The following is a 12,162-nucleotide window of genomic DNA, read 5'->3' as shown; positions in this document are numbered from 1 at the left end:
ATCTGATCCAGCTAACCGAGGCGGGAAAAATAACCAAAATGCAAAAAAAATATTTTAACATGACCATTTTGTCGGGTTGATAGGATCAGGTGGGGCTTGAAAATTCCCCACCTCCAAAGCAGGGAATGACAGAAAAAGTTTGAGAACCACTGCTTTACTGCATGTTGCGGTCTTGAAATATTTGTGTCAATATTTGTGTCAATATTTGTATTTAGTTAAATAATAATAATAAAAAACTTACAGTACCCATAGTAATGTATTTCTTCACAAGTGACTAAATCTTTGTCATAAATGTGAAACAAACAGTATTGGTTGTGTAATACTATTCCGGCATATGTATGTTTCAGTTTCACTGAATCGCAACTTAACATCCTGCTCATTTATTGTCTATCACTACGTAAACAAAGTGCCAGCTTTTATTACTTCATAGATAAGGCGAGGGACTGTCTAGGCCTATATATTGGATGTTGAAGGCTCTGAGCTCTTGAGAAAAGCTACTTGGAGATCACTGCATATCATCTTCCAGTTTACTACCACGCTATTGCAAGCCATCATGGAGTAAGTATGAAATGAAACTATATCATCATTACATGTTGTTTTCTCATGTGTCCTCTCCTGCTGGAATAAGCTCTGTGATACGGCTACAGTAACATCAGTAAGAGATAAGTACTTTGGTTTTCAGCACATATACAGTACAGTACATATTAGGGGTGTGAATCTCTCATGTAAAAGACGATACGATTCGCATCTAGATACATGGGCAAGATTTGATACAAGAAAAGATACAGTTCAAGAAAGGAAAGCATTCTGAAAGATTTTTTATAATTTGCTCAAGGTGCACATTCATTTTATATTATCAATTATCACAGTCATGGTTGTCAATTAGGCAACAAAATATGTGAATATGATTATCTAAACTGAGGTTTGTTTCATATACTGTATTGAAATTTCAGTCAAACACAGCAGCCAAATAAAACATAAAAATTATTTTTTTAGACTTTACAGATTTTATAGAGTTATATCTGATTGTTTTCATGGAGCTGTAGCCTTGTTGAGGTAAGACAATACCGAAATAAAATAAAACAGTGCTTAAGACACTCTTGGCCTTTTCTCATATAGGCCTAGCCTACCCTACAAGAATAAAATAGGCCTACAAATCAATGAACTCTTATTTTGTTCCAACAGTAGACCTAATGCAGAAACCTAAAATTCACAAGTCTGAGTGAATATGTACAAAATCATTGGCTAATAATTTATGCATCATTTTAGCAGCAAGGGCCAAATTATTATTTAACATTAAGGAAATCCTTTCATCAAAGGTAAGGCTACTCTAGAGACTATCGTTGCTGTTTAGCAGGGGCGCAGGAGGCACGGGGGACGTGGGGGATATGTCCCACGCAGTGCTGAAGAGACGGCCGTTGTCCCCCTCACTTTTGATAAGGAAAAAAAGCCTTATATACGCTAAATAAATAATAACCTATAGGGTTTGCGCTAACTATGTAAAACTCCCCATTAACAGCATCACATCACTAACCACAGCCATCTACAGTACTGTAAGACTGCACAATCTCATATTCACTCTGTTGGATATCTGAAGCCAGTTTGTCTACTAACAACCATCATTAGAGATGCTTTTCGTTTGGAGCGGCATACTGGTAGGCCATCAAAAGCATAACATTTTCGGTTTGGTTTGGGATCTAATTTACTTTTGGACTGTTTGATTATATTGCTAAATGTTGGGACTGATGGGCACTGAACTCTGGGAGATATTTGATGGTTCACTGTTATGTTTCATGCAGTTGAAAAAGTGTCGGGATTTCCACCGCTGTTTTTTGCGAGACAAGGCAGCCATTCATTGAATAGGGGTTGTGCTGTAATAGAAACCTTTTTGCGTAGCCAAGTAGCCTAAATTGAGTTATTGTTTAATTATGCATGATTTAGTAGGCTACTTTTTTATTAAATTTGTAGGCTGGAATGCCTTGAGTCACGCAACAATTGCGTTAAATGTAGTAGGCTTCAGCCTCTGGCAATTAGCTCGAAAGGGGCGGCAAGACAATGAGCTTGAGAACGTGTGTTGGAGACCCATGGTAGGAAAACGACTTTATTAATCCAACCAACAATATAATAAAATATTAAGAAGAGGTGTTATTTCATTGACTTAAATCGAAGCAATGTCTTCTAGCGCTGGTGGACTGATGGCAATTGTTGGTATGGTATAGGCAAATATGGGAACCTGCCTTTATTTGTCTGGCTGTAAATAGAATCAATCCCGGGCATAATTTGAGGATTTATGGTAGCCTATCTCCTGCTCAACATGACATTAGCTGTTATGTTTATTGATAACAAACTCAACTAGCCTACTGATCAACTCGTTTTCACTAGCCTAACTATAAAATACAAGTATATAGGCCTACCCAAAGTTTTTGTTCTAAGACATTTATTTCAAACATAATTTCAAGACACAAATTGGATACTTCAGTTACCTTGGTGCATAAATCCCAGAGAGTAGGCTACCACACCCCAGAGTGATGGGCCTTTCTTACGCGTTCAGTGTGGGGTATAAACAAGCTGAGAATTTAGCGGTGTCACGTCTGGCTGTCACAGACATGGGGAGCTCTTTGAAGCTTGGGATAATGTGGTACAGTTACTACAGTAACAGTATTTTATTTTACTTGTTATGTAATATATTTTTTTTCAATTTTATAAATGCTTTGTTTAAATGCTGTTGGAACAAATAGTAGCAATTTTCTGTGTGTTCTGGACTGGTAACTTGTAAAGCCAACATGTTCTAACATTACACAAATATTAACTGCAGACACATAGTGGATTTGATTTGGTTTATACCAGACAATTTAGGTACTGTAGGCCTAACTAGGCTATTTGATCATGTAGTCTATGTTTGGATCATAGGCATGATGATTCATTCATGGCTTCATAAAATATCAACATCATGTTGCTTTTAGAGTATTCTACCATTGGCCCAAGTAGTGTAAAATAAATCTAAAAAAATAAAATAAAAGTAGAATTGCACATAGCAAGAAGCTGGTCTGAGGGCAGATCTGGCGTTGTGCTCATCTCACAGTTTTGACAATTTTAATCAAAAAATATTTTGAAAACAATCAATGGTATTATCTTAATATTCTGGCAAGTTTAAAATATGATGGTCGAAAGTGGGCCAGAGGTGGTGATCCGATATCTGGAAATCTGATCTCACTATGGGTTTGTGTTCACAATTTGGTCCCCCTCACTTTCAAAATATCTCCTGCGCCCCTGCTGTTTAGGAATGCTATAAGTGCTTAATTTCGCGCTGGATTTCGAAAAAACAAAAGCCGACCGAGTGCAAGTTGTCACAGGCTTACGTTGCAATAGATGTATGGGTAATGAGGTCATTTGACAACTTTGGGCAATGAATGTAACCAAAAACGAACTGCATTACCCACAATTCCGTGCCACATATAGTTTCAAAACCGGAAGTGGGATGAACGCGCTGCTTGGAACATAAATGAGAGTCTGAGCAGCAGAAAAGGTTGTGCACCGATTCATAACAAGTAAATCGATATAACGACCGGTTCATTTCATTTTTTTTTTCGATACGGGGCTTCACGTATCGATGTAGCCGTATCTTACACGTTAAAAACGGATACCGATACGTATCGGTTAATCTTTACACCCCTAGTACATATACTGTACATGTCTTTTTTGTATAAATGTATGTAATGCTTACCTGTCTCTCTGCCTGCTGCTTTATCGCTCTCTCTTGCTCTCTCTCTCTATCTATCTATCTACTTCCCTTATTCTCTCTCTGTCCCCTGCCCCTCTCTCTCTCTATCTATCTATCTACTTCCCTTATTCTCTCTCTGTCCCCTGCCCCTCTCTCTCTCTCTATCTATCACTCTCACCCACTTTCTTTATCCCTCTCTCTCTCCAGCTCATTTCAGATTGATCTGAGGAGACGGCTGGACAGCCTTGAGTGTCACTTCACCTGGAACCTCAGTCACAACGTTAGCATTCTACACCGGCAGCAGGAGCATTTGGAGGACCGCAGTCGACATGGCTGTGCTTGGGAGGGTCACCTGTACAACCTGCTGGGTTACGTCATCTACCACATCAAAGACTCTGCAGAAGAGGCACTGGCACACCTGCGACAGGCTGAGGTGGCTCTCAAAGAGCGAGAACCGGAGGGCAGAGGACCCCGTCTGCTGGTCAACCAGGCTAACCTGGCCTGGGTGCACTACCATTTGGAGGAGCTGCCGGAGTGCCAGGCTTATCTGGAGGAAGTGGCCCGGCTCCAGGAGGATTTCCCTGCACCTCCCGGGTGTGAACTTCATCCAGAGGTATATGGGGAGAAAGGCTGGACTCAGGTGAAGTTTGAGTATGATTTGAAGAAGCAAGCTGTAGCTAACTTTGAGATGGCTCTGAGAGGAGACCCAGATAGGAAAGAGTGGCACGTAGGCCTCGCAATTGCCAAGTATAAACTTTATGAAGGTAATGACGAGTTGACAGAAGAAATCATTGAGCAAATTAAAATTGCAAAGACAAAAGATCCAGATAACCTACGTATGTTAGCTATCTACTGGAATGCTTTGGCAAAAGTTGGCAGAAAGACAGAGGAGACTGTGAGAGAGGTTCATGACCTAGCTCAGCAGCTGAAACCAGATCTTGACGGCCTTGGAGACATTCTTCACTTCTTACGTTTCCATGATTCTCTGAATTCAGCCTTACAAGTTGCAGAGGAGATAGTGAGGAGATATCCCTCTGAAAGGCGAGCTAAACTGGAGCTGGCTTTGTGTTATAAATGGGAGATTTTTAAAATGCAAGGTAGCTCGGATCTAAGTGAGCTAATGAGAAAAGGCATCGATATATATGAAGAGGTCACCAGGTTTTACCCACACTATCTTAGAGGGAAAATCGATCTGTCAGGAATATATGCCAATTCTGGGAATGTGGGGAAAGCAGATCAAATCTATATGGATCTCCTCAGTAAAACAGAAGATATGGAGCCTGGAGCTCTACAGTTGTTATACAGTAGGTATGCAAGTCATCTTCATTGTTGTAAAAAATCCTCCTCTGAATCCATTGATTACCACAAAAAGGCTGCAGAAATCCCTAAACAATCTCGGGAAAGAGAGAAGAGTGTTAAAATTCTCAGGACATTTGTTAAGCATGGCACCCATCGAAGATGCAGTGAAATCCGAGACTTTCTGTCACACATTGAACGGAACTGATTGCTGTTGATCTTTTCGTATAGATAGTTGTAATGATGTAATATTTAGATACTTCCTGAAATGAGTGAATAAAGGATGCAAACCTGACTGAAAATACTGTCATTCTTTAAACACCAAGGTAATGGAAAATATGCACAAAAATCAGACAGTCACACAGGAAAATAATTGGATTCAGAATTTAGTGTGTAAACTGTGGCAGGGCATCCTGGACCTGCTGTAATAATCACTGTAACATTGATCTGGTGTTGGAGTCTGTATAGTGCTCACTGTAATATCAATCCAGTCAGTGCTGCTGTCTGTATGCATTGTTGTGTCTGTAAATCTACTGGCCGTACTGTAAGAGTGAGCTGATGATATCTGACAGGGCACTCTGCTCCTCTCCACCCAGCAGTGGTGTATTGGCCATCAGGAATACAGGGACAAATCCCAGTGGCCGGCTACATATATGGGCCAGTGGGCCATCAAACCCAAATGTGTAGCCTACTTTGTTTTCACAAGCCCTGTCTCTCACAGTGCTGGCTCTCTGGCTGGTGATATATTTTATAAAAATAGTTTTTATTTAATGCATGGAAAACTTTTCACCACACTGCTTTATTATAACTGTCAAATTCCAGCATTATTTTGCCTACTACATTATAATAACAATATTTATTCTTGTGTTATTTATGAAAGACAAATAAAGTCAAAAGAAAAAAAAAATCATGTCTGAACAAGAAAATTTTTTTACCACATGCAAACATGGCATTCATATTGTTATTAATATTAATATTATTAGGTAAACCTTATATTAAGGTATGTATATTCTCCATTAACCCATTCCTGTCACACAAGGAAACCAGGAACATGAACTTGTGGATGCAGACGCTCAAGACTTCTTTAATTCAAAATCAAAAGGCAAAGACATGGTGAAAACAAATATAACACTTGGTACAATTTCACACAGCATCTTCTTCCACTGCCTGTTGGGGTTCTGTTCGCCCTGTGGGGACTTATTTTCCGATAATTACCGGCGGACAATACATTATCCCTTACATAACATTTATTGACAGACCAAAGTGCAAATGGTGCTTAGAGCCAACTCCTAAACTAGTTACCAAGCCCAATGGTGCTGAGAACCAACTCCTAAACTAGTTACCAAGCCCAATTTCAACCACCGGCATCATGGTAGAAAACATATTAAAGGCGCAGTCAGCGATTGTACTCGATTGCAAGCCCATAACATTTATTGTTATGATTGATTCAGCAATCATTTCCTCACAACCTCCAGCTGCCCATTCCATGAGTAGGCCTAAAAAATTTTTGAAAACTGGAAACTGGAACACCCACCCAGTTTCTACAGCTCTTCGAGTTCAGTTTCTGTAGAAACAGAAAGACATGCCAGAGATGTGTCACACGACTTGTTTTACCTGCCAGATAAGACCAGTCAAAGGTCACAAAACAGCTGGTTTTATTAAGCACTTGTGTTTCCCATATTATCATTTGTAAGCCTGTGTCAATAGAAAATATTGTATAATATCATACACCACCATTCAGGACAGTCATAACAAAGTAGCAAACCACAAAGAGCATCAGCCAGAAGCACCAGAGACCTCTGCAAATTGGGATTCAATTACAAAAAAGGAAAGAATCAAGACTGAATCCACCAAACAATTGTGGCAAGGTCCCAAAAATGGCAGAAACAACCCGTCAAATACCGTAACAAACAAGATTCTAAGGAAGTCACTCTTAATACTTAATTGATATTGTAATTTTGGTTTACTATACATTGTATGTTGTGATCTGATAATTAAAACTATTTGTGCTAAAGTAATTTTACATAAATTGTTGGCTGTATTGATTTAAAAACCTAATAATGTGGTGGGTCCCTTACACCCAGGAACATTAGCTGAGTGACAAAAATATAAAGACCTTACAAGGGTTAAAGTGTCATAGTGGGGAGTAGGAGGGAAGGAAATCATGACATGCTGGAAATGTACTATTATTTGTGCTGCTTTCAAATGGGTTTGAATAAAAGCTATTCCATCTTTGTTGCATGTGTAATGAGTTTGAATGAGGCACCTATGCCTTTAAAACAAGCTTACCACATATGTGCTGCACCTGATGCTGGGCTGCCTCTGTGCTGCTCACAAGGGAAATTAATACTTGTTATTTCATATGATAGATAGACAGATAGTTGTTATAATAAGGAAGACACCAGGCAGACCCACCACAGACAGAAACTGCTGTCCCCATCACTGTGTGCTTGAGGGCATGAGTGGTCGAGAGAAGCAGAGGTTATCAAATAACAGGAGAAAGAGCAAAAGTGCCACCTACCTACATGTATTGATAGACCACAGTGCAACCTGTGATAGCCAAATATGAACACTCGGCTACTTCATTTGAAAACAAAAAAATCATGATGACATAATCATTACACCAAACTGTATCTACCTCTTTGAAGAACGGTATATAAGTACTTCTGAGTGATGATGCCGGAGACAGTGTTGAGTCTTTCCCACTCCGGATCACATTTAGCAAAGTGTTATGAAGATCAAACTACTGCTGAGAACCAACTTCTAAAGTAGTTAGTAAGGTGTACAGTTCAGTCAGAGGGCACTGATGGTAACTCATAAATCTACCTAATGCAACTATACTGTATACCCAGCTCTTCTAGTTCCATTTCTGTAGAAACAGAAAGCCATGCCAGAGATGTAGCACATGACTTGTTTTACCAGCCAGTCGAGGCCGGTTAAAGGTCACAAAACAGCTGGTGTTAACGTCACTTAGAAATGTAGTATACAGATGCCCATTATCAGCAAACATTCATCCAATGTTCCAAAGGCAAATTTCTGTTTACTAATCTGATATCACTTTAAAAGGCTAACTGAGAAAACATTATTTAAAAAAAAAAACAATGCAACTGATCTGTTTATAATTCACTAAATGGAATGTGACCAAATGATCTATCTATACATGCTTCAGCAGTACACACCTTCCAGACCTCTCTGGTCTCAGGAAAAATACTTGTTAGTAAAACCTACTGTAGAACTAAACATGGTGAAGCAGCGTTTAGTTGCTATGCAGTTCAGCTCTGGAACCAACTTTCAGATGAGATCAAAGTTGCCCCAACTGTAGCCAGTTTCAAATCTAGACTTAAGACCAAACTTTTCTCAGATGCTTTCTGCTAACTGATCAAATATCACTTATTTTTTACACTCTGAATCTGGGAAAGTCTTTCAGCTAAAATTTTAATCGTTTCTGACTATTATCTGACTATTATTCATGGATTATGTGTATGTGTATCATGTCATCCTGTATGTGATTTTGTACTACTCATCCCATGTTGTTTTTTATGTTTTAATGATTACTTTTTAAACACTTTTAAATTATTGCCCTTTTATGCTTTTATACTATTACCTTGAGTGTTTTATGTTTTCTTATGACTATTATTATTTTATTCATTACTTTTGAAACTATTTTTTGACTGTTTCCCTTCTATGCTTTTATCAGCTTTTCCTGTTTGCTTTTGTTTATGTAAAGCACATTGAATAACCTCTTTGTATGAAATGCACTATATAAATAAAGTTGACTTGACTTGACTTGATCTCAGCTGGTATTCTGTCTATAATGGAGTGGAATGGAAATGTCTAAGTGACCCCAAACTTTTGAACGGTAGTGTATGTTATATTATCATTTGTAGGCTTATATAATATCATATGATATCATACATCATACATCACCATTCTGGACAGTCGTAACAAAGTAACAGACCACCAAAGACCATGAACCAGAAATATCATATGATATCATACATCATACATCACCATTCTGGACAGTCGTAACAAAGTAACAGACCACCAAAGACCATGAACCAGAAATGCTATAGACCCATGCAATTGGGATTAAATGGAAAAAAAAAACTGAAAGAATAAAGACAGACTGAATCTACCAAAGAATTGTGTCCAGATCCCCAAAATGGAGAGACAACCGGTCAAGTACCTTAACAAACAATACAAGTATACCTGATGCTATCTACTGTAAGGAAGTCACACGAAAATACTGAATTGATTGTGTATTTTGATTTACTGCATGTTGTATGTTGTGATCTTGAAATATTTGTGTTGTTGTATTTATTTGAAAGAAAAAGAAAAAAAACATAACCATAGTAAAGTCTTTTTTCACAAGTACCTAAATCTTTATCATACGTGTGAAACGAAAATCAAGTAATACTATTCTGGCATATAGCCTACTTTGATATACTTGAACTATAGCTACTGAAACTCAACTTAATATCCTGCTCATTTATTGCCTTTCACTACCTAATAGAAGTGGCAGCTTTTATTACTTCATAGATAAGGACGAAGGTTTGTCTAGGCCTATATATTGGAGGATGAAGGCTCTGAGTTCTCAAGAGAAGCTATTTGGAGAACACAACATATCATCTTCCAATTCACTACCACACTATTGCAAGCCATCATGGAGTAAGTATGAAATTAAACTATATCATCATTACATGTTGTTTTCTCATGTGTTCTCTCCTGCTGGAATAAGCTCTGGGATACGGCTAATAGAGTAACATCAGTAAGAGAGAAGTACTCTGGTTTTTAGCACATGCACATGTCTTCTTTGTAAAAATGTATTAAATGCTAATCTGTCTCTGCTTGTCATTCTGTCTCTCTATCTATCTGTCTACCTCCCTTATTCTCTCTCTGTCCCCTGCCCTTGTTGCTCTCTGTCTCTCTCTATCTATCACTCTCTACCTCTCCCATTTTCTCTCTGTCCCTCTCTCTCTTTTTTTCCTGTCCAGCTCATTTCAGACTGATCTGAGGAGACGGCTGGACAGCCTTGAGTGTCACTTCACCTGGAACCTCAGTCGCAACGTTAGCATTCTACACCGGCAGCAGGAGCATTTGGAGGACCGCAGTCGACATGGCTGTGCTTGGGAGGGTCACCTGTACAACCTGCTGGGTTACGTCATCTACCACATCAAAGACTCCGCAGAGGAGGCACTGGCACACCTGCGACAGGCTGAGGTGGCTCTCAAAGAGCGAGAACCGGAGGGGAGAGGACCCCGTCTGCTGGTCAACCAGGCTAACCTGGCCTGGGTGCACTACCATTTGGAGGAGCTGCCGGAGTGCCAGGCTTATCTGGAGGAAGTGGCCCGGCTCCAGGAGGATTTCCCTGCACCTCCCGGGTGTGACCTGCATCCAGAGGTATATGGGGAGAAAGGCTGGACTCAGGTGAAGTTTGAGTATGATTTGAAGAAGCAAGCTGTAGCTAACTTTGAGATGGCTTTGAGAGGAGACCCAGATAGGAAAGAGTGGCACGTAGGCCTCGCAATTGCCAAGTATAAACTTTATGAAGGTAATGACGAGTTGACAGAAGAAATCATTGAGCAAATTAAAATTGCAAAGACAAAAGATCCAGATAACCTACATATGTTAGCTATCTACTGGAATGCTTTGGCAAAAGTTGGCAGAAAGACAGAGGAGACTGTGAGAGAGGTTCATGACCTAGCTCAGCAGCTGAAACCAGATCTTGACGGCCTTGGAGACATTCTTCACTTCTTACGTTTGCACGATTCTCTGGATTCAGCCTTACAAGTTGGTGAGGAGATAGTGAGGAAACATCCCTTTGAAAGAGAAGCCAAAAAACAGCTGGCTCTTTGTTATAAATGGAAGATTTTTGAAATGCAAAACAGTTCCGATCTAAGTGAGTTGATGAAAAGAGGCATCGATATATATGAAGAGGTCACCAGGCTTTACCCACATTATCTTAGAGGGAAAATCGATCTGTCAGTAATGTATGCCAAATCAGGGAATGTGGGGAAAGCAGATCAAATCTACATGGATCTTCTCAATAACACAGAAGATATGGAGCCTGGAGCTCAACAGTTGTTATACAATAGGTATGGATGCCATCTTCAATGGTTTAAAAGATCCTCCTCTGAATCCATTGATTACCACAAAAAGGCTGCAGAAATCCTTAAACAATCTCGGGAAAGAGAGAAGAGTGTTAAAATTCTCAGGACAATTGTTAATCGTGGCACCCATCGAAGATGTAGTGAAATCCGAGACTTTCTGTCATACATTGAACTGAACTGATTGCTGTTGATCTTTTCGTATAGATAGTTGTAATGATGTAATATTTAGATACTTCCTGAAATGAGTGAATAAAGGATGCAAACCTGACTGAAAATACTGTCATTCTTTAAACACCAAGGTAATGGAAAATATGCACAAAAATTAGACAGTCACACAGGAAAATAATTGGATTCAGAATTTAGTGTGTAAACTGTGGCAGGGCATCCTGGACCTGCTGTAATAATCACTGTAACATTGATCTGGTGTTGGAGTCTGTATACTGCTCACTGTAATATCAATCCAGTCAGTGCTGCTGTCTGTATGCCTTGTTGTGTCTAAATCTACTGGCTGTACTCTAAGAGTGAGCTGATGATATCTGGTGTTGGAGTATGTATACTGCTCACTGTAATATCAATCCAGTCAGTGCTGCTGTCTGTATGCATTGTTGTGTCTGTAAATCTACTGGCCGTACTGTAAGAGTGAGCTGAAGATATCTGACAGGGCACTCTGCTCCTCTCCACCCAGCAGTGGTGTATTGGCCATCAGGAATACAGGGACAAATCCCAGTGGCCGGCTACATATATGGGCCAGTGGGCCATCAAACCCAAATTTGTAGCCTACTTTGTTTTCACAAGCCCTGTCTCTCTCACAGTGCTGGCTCTCTGGCTGGTGATATATTTTATAAAAATAGTTTTTATTTAATGCATGGAAAACTTTTCACCACACTGCTTTATTATAACTGTCAAATTCCAGCATTATTTTGCCTACTACATTATAATAACAATATTTATTCTTGTGTTATTTATGAAAGACAAATAAAGTCAAAAGAAAAAAAAATCATGTCTGAACAAGAACATTTTTTTACCACATGCAAA

The 12,162-nt window shown here is 39.3% G+C and overlaps 2 protein-coding genes across 2 annotated transcripts; both read left to right on the top strand.

Moving 5' to 3' along the window:
- The first annotated feature begins 487 nt into the window (after positions 1 to 487).
- Positions 488 to 5,445, top strand: LOC121685577 (interferon-induced protein with tetratricopeptide repeats 5-like). The gene is made up of 3 exons (XM_042066179.1): positions 488 to 558; positions 3,929 to 4,739; positions 5,425 to 5,445. The coding sequence occupies exons 1-3, from the start codon at positions 554 to 556 to the stop codon at positions 5,443 to 5,445; spliced, it is 837 nt and encodes a 278-aa protein (XP_041922113.1). The 5' UTR covers positions 488 to 553.
- Positions 5,446 to 9,631: 4,186 nt separating this feature from the next.
- LOC121684758 (interferon-induced protein with tetratricopeptide repeats 5-like) lies at positions 9,632 to 11,395 on the top strand. The gene is made up of 2 exons (XM_042064830.1): positions 9,632 to 9,685; positions 10,012 to 11,395. Exons 1-2 carry the CDS (start codon positions 9,681 to 9,683, stop codon positions 11,306 to 11,308), a joined length of 1,302 nt encoding a protein of 433 aa, XP_041920764.1. The 5' UTR covers positions 9,632 to 9,680; the 3' UTR covers positions 11,309 to 11,395.
- The last annotated feature ends 767 nt before the right edge of the window (positions 11,396 to 12,162 follow it).

The sequence above is a fragment of the Alosa sapidissima genome, chromosome 16 (genome assembly GCF_018492685.1).
Source record: "Alosa sapidissima isolate fAloSap1 chromosome 16, fAloSap1.pri, whole genome shotgun sequence".
Taxonomy (NCBI): domain Eukaryota; kingdom Metazoa; phylum Chordata; class Actinopteri; order Clupeiformes; family Clupeidae; genus Alosa; species Alosa sapidissima.
The sequence above is the reverse complement of the archived record's forward strand: the minus strand, read 5'-3'. Positions and strand labels throughout refer to the sequence as shown.